At 47.7% G+C, this 17,869-nt stretch overlaps 1 protein-coding gene across 2 annotated transcripts; it reads left to right on the top strand.

Moving 5' to 3' along the window:
• Nucleotides 1-293: 293 nt before the first annotated feature.
• Nucleotides 294-4,545, top strand: LOC136547593 (zinc finger BED domain-containing protein RICESLEEPER 2-like). 2 transcript variants are annotated; one of them, XM_066539558.1, is made up of 2 exons: nt 294-451; nt 1,996-4,545. In XM_066539558.1, the coding sequence occupies exon 2, from the start codon at nt 2,029-2,031 to the stop codon at nt 4,243-4,245; it is 2,217 nt and encodes a 738-aa protein (XP_066395655.1). In that variant the 5' UTR covers nt 294-451; nt 1,996-2,028; the 3' UTR covers nt 4,246-4,545. The 2 variants fall into 2 exon arrangements, with proteins under 2 accessions (XP_066395655.1, XP_066395656.1); XM_066539559.1 differs by having other exon boundaries at nt 360-402.
• The last annotated feature ends 13,324 nt before the right edge of the window (nt 4,546-17,869 follow it).

Genomic DNA, 17,869 nt, shown 5'->3' with positions numbered 1-17,869 from the left:
TTTTGAGATGGGTCGATTCGGTGGGGCCCAAACCGAATTTCTCGGTTCAACAAATTTTAGAAACGGATCCTATCGGTTCCCAACTTGCGATTAGCCGAATTTTGTGAAAATCAAATACAACCCGGGGCCACGCACGGCCGGCCCGGCAGCGTCCGCCCGCCTCGCACCACACTCGAGAAGGGGGATGGATGGGCCGCGACCCGTGACCGTGAGCCCATTGAAACGTCACAACCCTGGCCGGCTCGCCGCCCCCGCATCCTCATTTCCTTTGGGAACCCCCACCCAAAGCAAAGTCTCCCTCACCTGCCGCTCTCTCGCCCTCTTCCACCTTCCCCCCAAAAGCCAGGTCTACCACACCTGCTCGGCCTTGCTTGGGGCGCTTCTTGGGCCGAGCCCTAGCAGGTAGTCCGGACTTCCGATCTCGGCCACCACCACCACCTCCCCTTCCCCTGTAAGCTCGCTCTCCTCCGTTCCCAAACTCCTCGTCCGCTCTCCCTCCCCTCTCCTGCTCCAGCTGCTCTCGTCTCGTCTCGTCTCGTCGCGTTATAATTTCTTTCCGCTTGCGAGTTCATAGATAGATCTGCGCGGGATTCCGCCGGATCTGTGCGGGGGCGTTTAAATTTGTGGGCTTTTTTTTTTCTTTTGTGTTTCGTTTAAGCGCGATTTGGAAGGGTTTTGCCCGTCCGGATTTGGGCCTAGTGGGCCATGCCGGGAGGATTTCATTCGATCGATTTTCTGAAATTTTACCGGTCGGTCTGCCGGTCTACAACTCCAGGCCACAGATAGAGGAGCTCCTCCTTCCCGTGGTTTCTGTTCTATAGGATTTCCCTTTCGAATTTGGGACACGAGGTTCTGTTCCGCGGGCCAGATTTGAAGTCTCTGTCTTTCATGCGCCCACCATGGCAGGAATTTGGGGGAATTCTGTAGCTAGCGGAGGCGACTTTGGTTCTCAGTTAGTTTTTTCTTTTCCGGGTGCGCGTCAGAGCGCTGTTGGCGCTGTAGATTAAGTGCGTTATATTGTTGGCCTTTTTTAGCGTATATATAATTCTGGTACGAGCAAATTCTGGCGCGTGCTTCTGGGAGGGGTTCAATTTTCCGAGGGAATTACTCAAGATTTTGTCGAGGCTTGAATCGTTGTGCAGAGGTAGGACTGTGAAGATGAAGAGTTTATAGGAAACAGATTGACTCCAAAGTACTCTTCACTATCAGTCTTGTTAGCTAGAGAATTACTAAGTACATGTTACCCTGAGCGTTTGAAGCTTAAACGATTCATCGCATAGTGCTGCATCTTTGTGAATCTTGTGCCTAGACCAGGGTACTCATACTTGAGTATGATTTTGAAGTCCAATATCTTGAGTATGATTTTGAAGTCCAATAGCCAGGCTAGGTTCGATGCCTATAAATTATCTTTTCGTAAGAAGTTCCAGCAACCATGGCTTGTTTCTGACAGGGGTAGTTTAAGTAAACGATGAGCATGGTTGAGTTTCTGCAGAAATGGCTATGTTGCTATTCATTCATGTGCAGCCCTATATGGTTCTGCTGAACGGTCTGCCCTTGAATTTCGTATTTATTTTTCTGTTCCAACTCTTCAGCATGTTTAACTACTTGCATTCAGCATTGCTTTGCCTCCGAGCGGATGTGGGCTAGATTCCGCCGGATCTGTGTGTGTGTGTGTGTGGTGGTGGGGGGGGGGGGGGGGGGGGGGGGGGGGGGGGGGGGGGGGGCTTTAAATCTTGTCTAAACAAGGAAAATAAAGTATAGGATTTTGGTGATTTGTATGAGCCTGTGCAAGAATCTGAGCTGTTGAGGAAGGAACTTAGTGTGTAGTTGTTAATACAACTTATTTTTGGAGTTGTGCTCTAGTTCCTTTGATTACTAGGACTTTCTATCGTCAAATTATGATGTATTTGTCGGTTCTGTTATGCTCAAGAATTGAACCCCTGCCATTTTTGCACTTCGACAATGTTCTGATTTTACCATTGCCATATCTGACAGATATCTCAGAAGTTCAGCTGCTAGCCTATCAGGATGGCTGAGGAAACTGCCAATGATGCTCAGGTGGCACAAGATAACGAGATTGCCCCCAGCAATGAGGCAATCCAAGGTGATGAATTGGTCCAAGGTGAAGAATTGGCTCAAGGTGAAGAGTTGGTCCAAGGCGAAGAGTTGGCTCATGGTGAAGAGCTGTCCCAAGGTGATGATTTGGTTCAAGGAAATGAGTTGGTTGTTTCTGAGGTAACAACCCCTCCTACTACTGGAACCAGACGTAGGAGAAAGAAGTCCTTGGTATGGGAGCACTTCACTATTGAAGCCGTCGCGGGTGGGGCCACAAGGGCTTGCTGCAAGCTCTGCAAGCAAACCTTTGCTTACAGCTCTGGTTCAAAGATTGCTGGGACTAGTCATCTCAAGAGGCACATCACCTTGGGCTCTTGTCCTAAGATAAAGAATCAAGAGCAGAGGCTGGCACTGCCTTCAACTGGAGGGACTGACAATGATGGTGAGGGAACTATAGAGCGGCCAACCAAGAGACGCTACAGATATACTGGTTATGCAAATGCTGCTTTTGATCAGGACCGCAGTTGCTCATACTTGGCAAAGATGATCATTCAGCATGACTACCCACTTCACATTGTCCAACAGCCGGCATTTTCCATCTTTATTGAAAGTCTGCAGCCGCGTTTCAAGATTGTGGATGTTGATATGATGGAAGGAGAGGTGTATGCTGTTTATCAGAAGGAAAAGGAGAACCTGCTTCAATCATTCAGCACTATGCCTGGAAGGATCAGTCTCACTATAAGATTGTGGACAACTAGTCAGACTCTTGGGTATGTTTCACTTGCAGGGCAGTTTATCGACTCCGAGTGGAAAATGCACCGAAGAATGCTTAACTTCATGATGGTGTCATCTCCTCATTCAGAGAATGCACTTAGTGAGGCAATTAGCTTGAGCCTCTCTGACTGGAATATGAAGGACAAGCTATTCACCATCACATTGGATAATGAATGCTCCTCACATGATATCTACAGTGCAAATTTGAGGGATCATCTCTCCAACAAGAACAATCTCATGCTTAAGGGACAGCTCTTTGTTGTGAGGTGCTATGCCCATATCCTTAATGCTGTTGCACAAGATGTCATTGCTTCAATTCATGGTGTTGTATACAGTATCCGTGAAAGCATAAAGTTCATAAAAGCTTCTTCTGCCCGTGAAGAGAAGTTTGCCGAGATTGCTCTGCAGCTGGAGATTCCCAGTACCAAGACCCTTTGTCTGGATGTTACAACCCAGTGGAACACCACTTATCTGATGTTGTTAGCTGCCTTGGATTATAAGCAGACTTTCACTACACTAGAAACATGTGATGATAACTACAATGAAGCTCCATCAGCAGAGGATTGGAAGAAAGTTGAGGCTGCCTGTAATTACCTGAAACTGCTATACGATTCTGCACATAGCATCATGGCAGCAGCAAACCCAACTGCAAACATCTTTTTCCATGAAGCTTGGAAACTTCAGCTAGAGCTAGCAAATGGCACAGGACATGAAGATCCCACTTTCAGTAGCATTGCCAAGGATATGCATGAGAGGTTTGACAAGTACTGGAAAGATTGCAGCCTCGTGTTAGCCATTGCTGTTGTCATGGATCCACGTTTCAAGATGAAGCTTGTTGAGTTCAGTTACTCAAAAATCTATGGAGCTGAGGCTGCAAAGTATGTTAAGGTGGTCAATGATGCTGTACATGAGCTGTATAAGGAGTATGTGGCTCAGCCACTCCCACTGACCCCAGCCTATGTTGAGCAAGGTGAAGGGAATAATGGACCAGCAAATGCGAATAACAGTCAAGGGCCGCCTGCTTCCACTGGTGATGGGCTTCTAGACTTTGATATGTACCTTTCTGAGATCCAAAGTAGCCAGCCCTCTAAATCTGAGCTGGAACAGTACCTGGATGAATCCCTCACTCCACGTATCCAAGAGTTTGATATCCTGAACTGGTGGAAGCTAAACACAGTAAAGTTTCCAACCCTCTCTAAAATGGCCCGTGATATCTTGGCCATTCCAATGTCCATGGTAAGCAGTGGCAGCTCTATATTCTCTGCTGGAACAGGAAGTCACATGCTCGATGACTACAGAAGCTCTCTCCGACCTGAGATTGTGGAAGCACTTGTCTGCGCAAAAGACTGGCTCCAGTATTCACCACCTGCCACCGAGGCACCGAGTTCTACACTGGTGAAGACTGAAGGATCGTAGGTCTGTTGTCGTCACTGGTCACTGCCTGCCTTGTGGAAGCCGGAATCTATTTATCCATCTGTCGTATCTATGAGTGTAGTTAACTGTAGGTGTATTGTAGGCTGAGATTGTGAACTGATTGTGATCTATTCTGGTATTTATCTTGTAAAGGTGTGTAACTTGTGTTGAACTCTGCTGAACTCGTCGCTGTTGTCATGTAATAGCTTATGTATCATGTTCTGGTACCGTCTGATGTTGGAGTTTCCATGCTTGGCTATGTGCGTGTACAAGCCATGGGATGCATCAGCTGGTTGCTGTGTATTTTGTTTGAACCCCCGTTGTGTATTTTGTTTGAACCCCCGTTTTGTATTCAATTTGCTTAACGTGGATTGGTGTCCCATGTTCGTGTATAGCTGTAGAAATCGTCTAATTTAAGTGTGATCCATATGGCCAGTTTTATCGAATGACTGCTGTGTTTGAGTTTGAGATGCTTGTTGTGGCATGATGGCTGCATGAGTGGCACCATCAGGTGCTTTGAGAAATATTGAGAAAGAGTATGAGGATTTCAACAGAATTTTATTTTCTCAGGTAAGTGCTTACTGATCTCTGAGTTAGTTTCCCACATAAGGCTTGTTTAGTTGGAGATTGTGGGAATTTATGTGTAAGGGGTTTTTGAAGGCTCTTGGTTGGTTGTCTGTTTGGCGGGCAGGAAATATAGGTGTTATGTGGAATGCATATTTCAGGGTACAGTTACCGTTCATGGAGTGAGTTGCTGATTGGAATGGATTTGAATAACTTTTTTAGGCAGATGAATATATCTCAGGCATTTAAAGTGACTTATTTTTAGCATGGCTTTACCTCCTGAAATTTCTAGAAGATATCATTGGTGGATGTGAATTTGTATTGAAAGTTTCCATTGGCAACTGGAGACTGCAGTGACACCCTAGAATATCCAAGGTGTTGGAAGTCTTTTTGTTTGAGTAAAATTTTCAGAAGTCCATCTTAGTCTCATGAAAACCAAAATGTTGAAAGTCTCCTTAGCGGTAACTTTCTGGTACTAATAATCCAAGTTACCAAGCATATTATTCTGTTTCTGCTTTGTGTATGGTATATTGGAATTGATCGCCATACGCATAATTTCCGTTTATTTGCTTAGAACTGCCTTTTTCAGTGCAAGTTTGTGTCCAAGCCTTCTGAAATATATTATGCATGCCATTCTGATAGAAATAAGAACACACGTATCTGTGAGGTATTTAGATCTCATTTGGACATTTTAAGTTTCTTACATTTGTTGACATTTCAGACTATAGACCCATTGAGGTCAATGGCTATGGGTGCACCCCTGGAAGATGCTCGTGGTCTTGCACAGCGCTATAGCCGGATGAGACATGAAGCTGAGATCCTCGTATGTACTAGTGGCTTAACCTTCGCTAGTGGACTTTATTCAAAGTTAAACTAGCACGTACTCCCTCCGTTTCAAATTATAATTCGTTTTGACTTTTTTGTTCATTCATTTTGCTACGTATTTAGACATATTATTTATCTAAATACATAGCAAAATGGATGTTCAAAAAAAGACAAAGCAACTTATAATTTAAAACGAAGTGAGTATAATTTTGACTAACTTTATGATGAATAGCATTAATAATATTTATATATTCAACTAGATTTACTATGTAACATATATTTTACAATCAATTTATACTCTCTTCTTTTAAATTATAAGTTACTTTGACTTTTTCGGTACATCAATTTTGCTATATGTATCTAGATATAATATATGTTTAGATATATAGCAAAATTTATATAACAAAAAAGTCAAAACGACTTATAATTTAAAATAGAGAGTACTTATCTTGTATCATACTGTTTTTATACAAATTTGGTAAAATTTGAAATTGTTTTTTGAGTTCCTAAAAAGTTAGAATTATATATTTTTTTGACGGAGTAACAAATAATGGCATACAAGACTGGAATATCATATTTCAAACAACAAGACATGCCCAAATGTTGGCAGGATAATTGCATGACTTTTGAACATACACGAGCATGAGCACAATGGGTCAACGACCAACTTCCCTTCTCTTGAATCTTGATGATAATTGATAACAAGATAACATGTGATACGTCATCGGTGGGGAGAACGCAGGGGAGAGTGGAGGAGTAAACTGGACTGAGAGTTAGAGCGCAAAGGGTAGCGAGGAAGTGGTGCGGCGGGAGGTTCGCCGGCGGCAGCTGCAGAATCGCTTGCAGCCACTGTCGAAGGGAAATCCGCCCACCTTGATAGGTTTATTCCTTCTTCGATAATTCCGGATTACAAGCCTATGATGTCCTTTATAGATTAGGATCACTTTCCTAACAAACCAAATCAATCTACTAAAAATCCTCCCCTTCCTAAAACTGCCGGCCACCCCTTAGCCACGGTTGGGCCTGGGCTGGTGCCTATATTGGCGCCCTACAAAGGCGTCCATAACACTTCCCTCCTCCCCAACAAACAACTCGTCCGCGAGCTGAAATGCTGGATAACGATCCTTGAAGTCGTCGACGTCTTCCCAGGTAGCATCAGCAGCAGTGCGGCCCTCCCAGTGAACAAGAAGCTGCCAACGGCCGCGGTTCAGACGAGAGCGAACAATGGTAGCTGGAGTAGGCAACACCCGCCCATGGAGAATGGACGGCAAAGGCACCACAACTGCAGGAGGATCCCCATTATACTTCTTCAAAGAGTGCCACATGAAAAACATTATGAATACGAGCCTTTGGTGGAAGACGAAGGCGATACGCCACGACACCCAAACGCTCCGTGATCTGATAGGGCCCAAAAAACCGAGGCCCCAGCTTAGAAGCAGGAGGAGTGATGCCAACCGCCGTGCGATGATGGAGGCGAAGCACAACCCAATCTCCCACAACGAACTCAACAAAGCGTCGCTTCTTGTCATGCTGCTCCCTCATAGTATCCTGGGCCAACTCCAATCGAGCACGAATATCCAGCAGAAAGGAATCCTGATCACGGAGCTGGCGATCAACAGCGGCCACTCGAGCCGAGTCTGGAAGATAAGTTACCAGAGATGGCGGAGGTCGACCATAAACCACTTCAAACGGCGTTGCACGAAGGGCGGACTGGTAGGAAGTGTTGAAGCAAAACTCCGCCCAAGGCAGCCACTGCAGCCAAGAGCGAGGCCGGTCCCCAGCCAAACACCGCAGGTACATGATGATAATGCGGTTAGTCACCTAGGACTGGCCATTAGTTTGGGGATGGAATGCTGAATTGTGCAACAGAGTGACGTCAGCCAATTTGAAGAGCTCCTCCTAGAAAGTGCTGGTGAAAACAGTGTCCCGATCACTCACAATTGAGCACGGGAATGCATGTAGGCGCACGATGTTGTCGAAGAAGGCCCGAGCAACAGAGCTAGCCGAATATGGATGGCTGAGGGTGATGAAGTGCGCCATCTTTGAGAAACGATCAACCACCGTGAGGATCACAGACTTGCCGCCCACCCGCGGAAAGCCCTCCACAAAGTCCATGGCAATGTCACTCCAGACATGTTCCGGCACGGGCAAGGGCTGAAGAAGACCAGCTGGGTGCAGGTGCTCGGTCTTGTTGCGCTGACACACATCACAGCCCTTGATGAAGTCACGAATGAGCTTATGCGCGCGTCGGTTGTAGAAGGGCGCACGCAGCCGATGAAGAGTTTTCTGAGATCCTTCATGGCCGGCTATATGGGCCTCACGTAGAAGATGAGGCTAGAGCGCCGAAGCATCAGGAACGAAGGGCCATCTCTGATATAAGCAGCAGGCCATCCACGAGCGTCCAGCCCTCTGGGGCGGTGCCTGCCATGATCTGCGCCTGGAGCTCTTGGGCCTGAGGATCGCGCTGCACCTCAGCGCAGGTCGTCGAAGACAGCGAATGATGGCCCAGAGAGCACATGGGCAGCCACATCGCTGGAGTCCGCATCACGGCGTGACAGGGCATCCGCCACCGTATTCAGCTTCCCTAGCCTGTACTCAACAAAGAGGTAGCACCCAAACAACTTGGTGACCCAAGTGTGCTGCGGAATCGTCGTCAAGCGCTGATCCAGGATGAATTTCAAACTCCAGTGATCCGTCCGCACTGTGAAGGCGCGACCCCACGGATAGGGCCGCCAATGGCGCACAGCCTTAACGAGACCAATCAATTCCCGCTCGTACGCTGGAAGCATGGCATGGTGAGGCGCCACAACACGGCTGAAGATGGCCACCGCACCATCGCCTTGGTGAAGAACGGCACCAAAACCAGCGCCGGACGCGTCACAGTAGACGATGAACCGCTTGGAGAAGTCGGGCAGCTGAAGCACCAGCGCGGTCACAAGGGTGACCTTGAGGGCGACAAAAGAGGCGTCCGCCTCAGCCGTCCAGGAGAAGCCCTCGCCTTTGAGGAGAGCTGTGAGCGGTGCAGCCACGCCACCATAGCCGGCGATAAAGAAGCCGCGAAGAGCCCAGGCCGTGCGCGGACGGGGCCAGGCCTCCACGGCTGCGACCTTGTCGGAGTACGTCGCGACGCCCTCGGCAGAGATTATGTGGCCGAGGTACGCGATGGACTGTTCGCCGAAGAAGCACTTGGAGTGCTTGGTGAAGAGGCGATGATCACGCAGCTGCTGGAGCACTGTCCTAACATGTTGTAAGTGTTCGGACCAAGATGAACTAAAAATGAGTATATCATAAAAAAAAAACAAGTACAGAGCGCCGAATGAATGGCTTCAAGACGTCGTTCATCAAAGCTTGAAAGGTCGTCGGGCCATTGGTCAGGCCGAATGGTATGACAAGGAACTCGAAGTGGCCTTGATGCGTACGGAACGCTGTCTTGAGAATATCATCCGGGTGCATGCGCACCTGGTGATACCCACTGCAGAGGTTGGAGAAGAACCGAGCGCCCCACAGCTCATCCAAGAGCTGGTCGACAACTAGGACGGGGAACTTGTCTTTGACGGTTATGTCGTTGAGGGCACGGTAGTCAACACAAAACCGCCAGCTGTCGTCGTGCTTGCGGACCAGGAGCACCGGGGAGGAAAAAGGCGACTCCCGGATGATCCCTTGAGCCAGCATGTAGTCACACTGGCGCTCAATCTCGTCCTTCAGCAGCTAGGGGTACCGGTATGGCCGTAGCGCCACCGGCAAGAGGTGGATGCGATGATCCTACCGACGCTCTGGAGGTACGCCATGCGGTGTGGCGAAGACGTCCTCAAAGGACTGGAGCAGCTCTTCCAGCACGACACGAGGATCAGCAATGGCGCGGGTAGCGACACTTTGACCACCCATGCCGGACCAGTGATGGGCGCGCCCGTTGAACCAGAACGCCATCGAAAGGGCGGCGAAGTCCCAGACGATGGGGCCCAACGTCCGCAGCCACTGGACGCTAAGGACGAGGTCGAATGCGCCCAGATCAAGCTCGAAGCAGTCGATGGTGAAGCGCTCGTCATGGATGGAGACATCAACAGCGGCACAGACATCGGGGCTGCGCACGCGATCACCATCGGCGACCAAGAGCGAGAGACCAGCATGTTCTGTGATCGGCAGTCCAAGACGTCGGGCCACCTCCGAGTGAATGAAAGTGTGGGTAGACCCGGTGTCCACCAACGCCTTGAACGGAACGCTGCCAATGACCACCTGCAGCATCATAGAATCAGAAGGCCCAAGACCGGTGAGAGCATGCAGGGAGATCTCTTGGTCGTTGATGTCGTCCAGCGGGTCCTCCTCTCCATCAACCAACTCCACGAGGAAGACGCCCTGTGCAGCACATTTGTGCTCCTTGCTGTACGGCTCCGGGCAGAAGTAACACTGCCCATTTTGGCGCTTCTCATTGATCTCAGCCGACGTGAGACGGCGGAAACGATGGCGTGGCCCCTCCGTCTTGCCGTCATGTGTAACAGCAGCAGCGCCAACAGCACTCGATGAGGCAGTGGCGCGGCGAGTAGACGACTTGGGCGGCGCCGAGCTGTTGACAGTAGACCCCTCCACCTGCCGCTGTTCGTATGCCCGTGTCAAGCTCATGGCTTGCTGCAGCTCGACGTCGGAGGCCAGGGGCTGACCCAAGCCACCAGTGTAGAGGTCAATCGCCATTCGTGTGGAGAGGTTGCAGAGACGCCATCCACACTTTCTCGTCCTCCGGCACGAGGTGACCGCAGAAGTAGTTGTCAGCCTTGTTGAGCCACGTCAGTGGATCCGCCTCCCCGTTAAAGCTAGGGAACGAAATCTTCAGCGGACGATGAGGGTCGCGGCGTCCCTCGAAGTCATCGCGGTAGCGCTCGCCGTGGCCGAAGGCACGGCCGCCAAAGTCTGAGTCGTGGCTGCCGCCGCGGTCGAAGTCACGGGCACCCCCGCGGTCACCCCTGCGGTCGAAGTCGCGAGTGCCGTAGCCGCGGTCGTCGTAGTCGCGTACGCGCCCGTAGTAGTCACGGTCGTAGCGCACGCGCGCGGAAGTCTGCCCAAGCTCCATCGCGATCGGTCCCGTGCACGTCGTAGGAGTCGCGGTTGTCACGATGGGCGTCCCCGTCGTCACGGGTGAAGTCCGCGCCACCGTGAGTGTCATCCTCGCCTCCAGCCCCGCCCTTGCCGGCGTCAGACTTGCCTGATTCAACACGCGCCAGCCTGGAGTCATGGGAATTGAGGCGATTGGTGATGGTGGTGAGCTGACCCAAGATGCGATCAAGCTAATTGATACGGCGTCGATGGGGAGAACGTAGGGGAGAGTGGAGGAGTAAACTGGACTGAGAGTTAGAGCGCAAAGGGTAGCGAGAAAGTGGGCGCGGCGGCCAGGCGCGCATGGCCCGTCGCGGCGGTGCAGCTCGCCTTGACGAGGCGGGTGACCTCCTCCGTCGCCCTGGCTCTCGGCATGTACACGAGCACCAGGAACCGCCTCTCCTCGCCGTCGTAGAGCTCGCCGACGTCGATGGAGGCGGCGCGGCCGTCGGCGCCCACATTGCTCCCGTAGGCGCCGGACTTGACTTCCTGGACCCGGACGCCCCGGTGCAGGCACGTGACGGCGACGCGCGCCTCCTGCACGGCCACCGACAGGAGCCCGCCGACGCAGCGCGCGAACGAGTCCTGGATCGCCGCCTGGTTCCCGACGAAGGAGAAGGCGCCGCCCGTGGCCTCCGCGACGGCGTGCATCGCGGCGGCGTCGTGGTTGGCGCCGAAGCCGAACGTGTGGATCGGCGCGGCGGGCCGGCCGCTCTGACGACGGCACGAGGGCGGCATGGGGTTGGCGTAGCCCTTGGTGCCGTCGGCCTCGACGCTCGTCCAGCGGCCGGAGGAGTCATGCCCGTAGACTCCGGGTGCCTCAAATCCAAATTCTCTTAAATGTATCAGATTCGAACTGTTTAAAAAAACATTTTAGATTCAAATTCTCATAAAGGTTTTAGATTTATATTCTTTCAAAAAATGTTTCAAAATCACTTTACACAACTGTTTGCTTGGTACACTTGATCCTAATTAAAAAAATTGTTTTTATAAAAAAAATATATAAATGAAATATGCTTTAAAATTCTAAAACTAATTTATGGGCAAAGAACAACTTAGATACAACCCATTTAACTTATTGCGCTTAAAATTGATTAATTGAAAAAAAGATGTTGATGCAGACAATGGCGGAGTTGAGTAGAAATGAGGGGGGAGCGCCACTTTAACGCAACTTTCCCTTAATTTGTTGTATAAATACGAGAATTATGAGACGTAGTCCCTTTTGTTAATTAAATATGTGGATATAAAATCATAAATAGTACATACAAAAATATGTGACATGCATAGTAATAGCCATTAGATTTTTCTTAACTATACCAAACAAAACATAATCGTACTATTGGATCCTTGGACACAGTGGTGAAGCCAAAAATTCTTAGAAACCCGGACGATTATCATTACGTAAAAATATCTATCTAAAAAATATAGTGTTTCTCTATGACACAAGAAAAAAACTTCTTTTGTGCTTAGCTAACGATCGAGCCCGGGCGGCCGCCTAGGGTCACCAGGCGGTGGCTGTGGCTCCGTTAGTGCTTGGGCTCATCACACATGTTTATCTTATCCACTGACACTACATGCATCTAAACATGGACAAAATCAAATTCAGATAGATTTTTGAGTTTTATAATGGTAATTCAAACAAGTTTTTGTTGGTCATGTCGCTCTTAACCTGGTCCTACTTTGACAAGATTAAATCCCAAGCTGCTTGTTGTCTTTCGCAAACGAATCAAATTTTAATTGCTTACTATCATAAATACAAAACAAAAATCCAAGTGGGTCCTCAATCCTATAATACTTATCTAGACAGATAACCAAGAATGCCATATATACCAAGAAGCCGTAGGCGAGTGGATTGGCCGTTGGCGCCGCACGTACGAGCGAATAGGAACATAGGAAGTGATGATTTCCTCTCCCTGGTGCAGTGAGCTGGATGCTACATTGCTAGTGTCGCAGTGTCGCTGGTAAGAGCAAGTATAATAAGGCGCGGGTAAGCATGTTAAAGGCTGAGGTGGAGGAGAGAGGAAAGAAGAGAGAGAAGAAATGGGCTATAAGATTAGAGCGGCTTGAAGAACTAAGAAACTCTACGAGAGAGACAAGTGAGCCATATATTGATTATAAAGATGTAACTATTATATGAGTGGACTAAGAAATAGGCTGTAAAGACCCATACAGCTAGCAGCGAGGTGGCACCGATCGTGGTGATTCTGAGGGGTCTTGTGCTTTTTCCGGCGGAGCGTCGAAAGGTAACTTTAGTGGATTGCTCGTGTCATTGATTTACCTCACTTGCGAGTAGGTTCTTGTGGTGTCCAAATGTGTGGACGAGGTTCGTGCAACACCCCTTAGCCGTCGAACCACCTAGTGTTGGTCGACACAACAGGGACTAGCGTGCCGGCAAGCACGTGAACATCGGGAAAAAAATTGGTTGTCTCTTGCCCTTTGGTATTCTCCCGGTGATTGATTTAGTATTCATCTTGTGATTGGTTCACTCCTATACACGACGGTATAATCACCCTACTCACTCATTTATATTCTTGCAAACTAGTTGTAGCAAGCTCTTTAGTGTAAGAATTGAGAGCTTGCTTTGTAGTTTAAGTTCATCTAGTAGAGCTCTTTAGTGTAGCAAGTATGAGAGCTCTTAGTGAGTAGTGAAATAGCAAATTGTGTGTTTAGTGATCATAGCAACTAGAATTGTTGGATATGTGGTTTGCAACCCTTGTAGTGCTAGAGCAAGTTTGCATTTCGCTATTTGTTATACTAATCAAATTGCTCTAGTTGATTTGTAGATTTTTAAATAGGCTATTCACCTCCCCTCTAGCCAAATTGTGTCAATGAGTGTTCTATTCTTTCTCTCAACAAGATCATCGAGGTGGCCATGCCCGAGCTCGCGGACGAGGTGGAGGTGCACGAGGCGGTGCACGCCGTCGGGCGTGGCGGCGCATGCCGTGGCGAGGTGCGCCCAGCGCGGGGACGTGGAGGAGGAGTGCGGGCGTGGGGAGAGCGACGTGGAGGAGGAGAAGGACGACAGCAACAGCGAGCTCCGCGCGCTGAAGGTGGTGGCGGTGGTGAAGGACGAGGTGGAGGCGGAGCCGACGTTCGCGAGCGCGAGAGGGAAGTGCGGGGAGAGGGCGGCGTCGGAGGAGAGCGGGGAGAAGGCGATGCGGTTTTGGGTTCCCTTTCACCGTGGACACAAAATATGTAATTCATTTGCGTAATCTGTTGAAGGATGTTTTTTTCCTATGAACGATGCATTTTAGGTATGGGTCACATGATGCATAGTCTGTTGAAGACCGTCTAAGCAGATGAGAAGAGGATCTCCCTCTCCCTTGCTAGCTAGTACTCTGAAAGGTCGTAATATGGCCAGAGGGGAGGTGAATAGCCTATTTAAAATTTACAAATCAACTAAAGCAATTTGATTAGTATAACAAATAGCGAAATACAAACTTGCTCTAGCACTACAAGGGTTGCAAGCCATCTATCTAACAATTCTAGTTGCTATGATCACTAAACACACAATTTGCTATTTCACTACTCACTAAGAGCTCTCACACTTGCTACACTAAAGAGCTCTACTAGATGAATTTAAACTACAAAGCAAGCTATCAATTCTTACACTAAAGAGCTTGCTACAACTAGTTTACAAGAATATAAATGAGTGAGTAGGGTGATTATACCATCGTGTAGAGGAGTGAACCAATCACAAGATGAATACTAAATCAATCACCGGGAGAATACCAAAGGGCAAGAGACAACCAATTTTTCTCCCAATGTTCACGTGCTTGCTGGCACGCTAGTCCCCGTTGTGTCGACCAACACTAGGTGGTTCGACGGCTAAGGGGTGTTGCACGAACCTCGTCCACATATTTGGACACCACAAGAACCTACCCACAAGTGAGGTAACTCAATGACACGAGCAATCCACTAGAGTTACCTTTCAGCGCTCCGCCAAGAAAGGCACAAGACCCCTCACAATCACCACGATCGGTGCCGGAGACAATCACCAACCTCTGCTCGTCGATCCTCGATGCTCCAAGCCATCTAGGTGGCGGCAACCACCAAGAGAAACAAGTGAATCCCACAGCTAAACACAAATACTAAGTGCCTCTAGATGCAATTACTCAAGCAATGCACTTAGATTCTCTCCCAATCTCATAATGATGATGGATCAATGATGGGGATGAGTGGGAGGTCTTTGGCTAAGCTCACAAGGTTGTTATGTCAATGCAAATGGCTAAGAGCATGAGCTTGAGCCAGCCATAGGGCTTAAATAGAAGCCCCACGAAATAGAGCCGTTGGCTCCTTAGTCCACTGAAAAACGGGGCGACCAGACGCGTAGGTCAGATCGATCGAACGCTGGACCCCAGCGTCCGGTCGCGCGATGTGTGCCATGTGTCCCCTACTTCAAACGCTGATCGCTCGATCTCAACGGTCATCAGTACATTTAAGTTGTGACCGGATGCGCTGCTTCGAAGTGACCGGACGCAGGACCCCCAGCGTTCGGTCGTTTCCAGTAAGGTACCAGTCACGACCGGACGCGTCTGGTCACCACCGACCGGACACACCCAGCGTCCGATCACTCATTGTCTCCTCTGTGCGCTACCACATCAGCGTACGTCAGCATTGACCGGACACGGACCCTAAGCGTCCGGTCACTCTTCGCGCCAGCGTCTGGTCATAAGACCGAGACGCACGTTCACTGCTGCTACTGATCGGACGCAGGACCCCAGCGTCCGGTCACTCTGTGAAACCCTGTCTTTTCTATACAAGGCGCCGATGGCACCGTCGGACTGTCCGTACTCTACGGGCGGACACTCCACCGGTGGAGTTTCGAACCCTTGCTCAAATGTGCCAACCACTAAGTGTATCACCTTGTACACATATGTGTTAGCATATTTTCACAAATATTTTCAAGGGTGTTAGCACTCCACTAGATCCTAAATGCATATGCAATGAGTTAGAGCATCTAGTGGCACTTTGATAACCGCATTTCACTATGAGTTTCACCCTTCTTAATAGTACGGCTATCAAACCTAAATGTGATCACACTCATAAGTGTCTTGATCACCGAAACAAAATAGCTCCTATAACTTATACCTTTGCCTTGAGCCTTTTGTTTTTCTCTTTCTTCTTTTCAAGTCCAAGCACTTGATCATCACCATGGCATCACCATCATCATGTTATGATCTTCATTTGTTTCACTACTTGGAATGTGCTACCTATCTCATGATCACTCTGATAAACTAGGTTAGCACTAAGGGTTTCATTAATTCACCAAAACCAAACTAGAGCTTTCAATCTTCCCCTTTTTGATAATTGATGACAACCCTTTCACAAAGATATGAATTGAAATTTAATTGAATCCATGTTGCTTGCCCAAGCATATTTACCATGTGTAAAAGGATATGGACAAGTTTCATGAATCCCAAATGGTAGCAATTGCTCCCCCTACATATGTGCTAAGAGTTTGGATTGTAACTTGCACATATGCTTAGATAGAAAGTATAGGAGACAATGTCTACCATATGATGCTAAGGTATAAGAGATGGACCTTTGAAGCATGATACCGATCGAGTGCACCAATATACCATCCTTAGCACCATTAGTGACTACACATACACAAAAACTAGAATACCCTATGAGATCAATATTAGAAGTAAGGGTCTAGTTTTCATAATATGAGCATGAGTCTAGTTACTTAACCTATACATGCTAGTTTTTCATTTCATCATTCAAACCTACAACTAGCTACACCACACAAGCATGGATATTGAAATTTAAAACTTGTGCCATGCAAGCAAATATATGAAATGTATATTTAAATGCAGCATACAAGTTTATGAGCTTGCTCCCCCTACTTGTGTATAATTTTAATTGATCCCCTTACCATTTCATTTCATTTGTTTGCTCCCCCTATCTTACTATCTTTGTGAATTTTTCTTCCCCTTTGTTAACAATTAGCATAAAGGGAGGGCTCAAATTTTAGATAGGTTGGGGTGCAACCATATAAAGTGAGGATCATTTTCTCAATTTGGTTCAATCTAGATCACTTGCAAAAGATATTTAACTCAGTTTGATCTAAAGATAAGCTTCTTCATACCTCCAAATAAGGGTTATCTTGTACCATGTTGAGTTAAACACTTACAACTCATTTTCTAGATCAAACACTAGGTTTACAAGCCCACAAACATGTCATATGCTACCACCGGATCATTTCAAGCATACAAGCAATAATGGTACCATACAAGCATCAAATTCATTTGATTTTCATGAATGAGCCTATTTAAATGCGAAAGATGTCTAGATGCACTAAACATGTCCTTAGCAAGGATGTATGCCATGCCAATCAATGTTTACCTTGAATTGCTTGAAAGAGAGGCATGTCATATAAGTGGGAGGTGCATCAACACATATTTGAGAAGTCAAGTATGTTCAATTCATTCCTTAGCTTGCAAAACCTTTTCTCATCAAGTGGGTTTGTGAAGATCGATATCGGCAAGTTGATCTTCGGTGCCCACACTCTTAATGCAAATGTCTCCTTTTTGTTGGTGATCTCTTATGAAATGATGGCGGACCTCAATATGCTTTGTTCTTGAATGTTGAACCAGGTTGTGGTGAGCTTTATGGCACTTTTATTGTCACATAGCAATGGCACTTGCTTTAATTTTATTCCAAAATTACTCAAAGTAGCATTCATCCAAAGTAATTGAGCACAACAACTACCGGCCGAAATGTACTCCGCTTCGGTGGTTGAAAGTGCTACACTATTTTACTTCTTTGATGACCAAGACACAAGTGATCTTCTCAATAGTTGACATATGCCCGATGTGCTCTTTCTCTCAACTTTGCATCCCGTATAATCGGAGTCCGAATATCCAATCAACTCAAATCTTGCTCCTTTGAGATACCACAATCCAACATTTTGTGTATGCTTCAAGTACCTCAATATTCTCTTTGTTGCCTTCAAATGACTTTATCTTGGTGAGGCTTAAAATCTAGCACACATACATACAGTAAATATCACATCCGGCCTTGATGTGATCACATAGAGTAGGCTTCCAATCATAGACCGATACATCTTTTGATCCACCATGTTGCCACTAGCATCACTGTCCAAGCTTTCATTTGTCCCCATTGGTGTACTAATAGCCTTAGCATC

The sequence above is a fragment of the Miscanthus floridulus genome, chromosome 3, assembly GCF_019320115.1.
Source record: "Miscanthus floridulus cultivar M001 chromosome 3, ASM1932011v1, whole genome shotgun sequence".
Classification (NCBI taxonomy): Eukaryota; Viridiplantae; Streptophyta; class Magnoliopsida; order Poales; family Poaceae; genus Miscanthus; species Miscanthus floridulus.
This window is presented reverse-complemented; position numbering and strand designations above follow the sequence as displayed.

Excerpts from the sequence above, each read along its gene's own strand:
- LOC136547593 (XM_066539558.1), top strand. The coding sequence starts at position 2,029 with ATGGCTGAGGAAACTGCCAATGATGCTCAGGTGGCACAAGATAACGAG.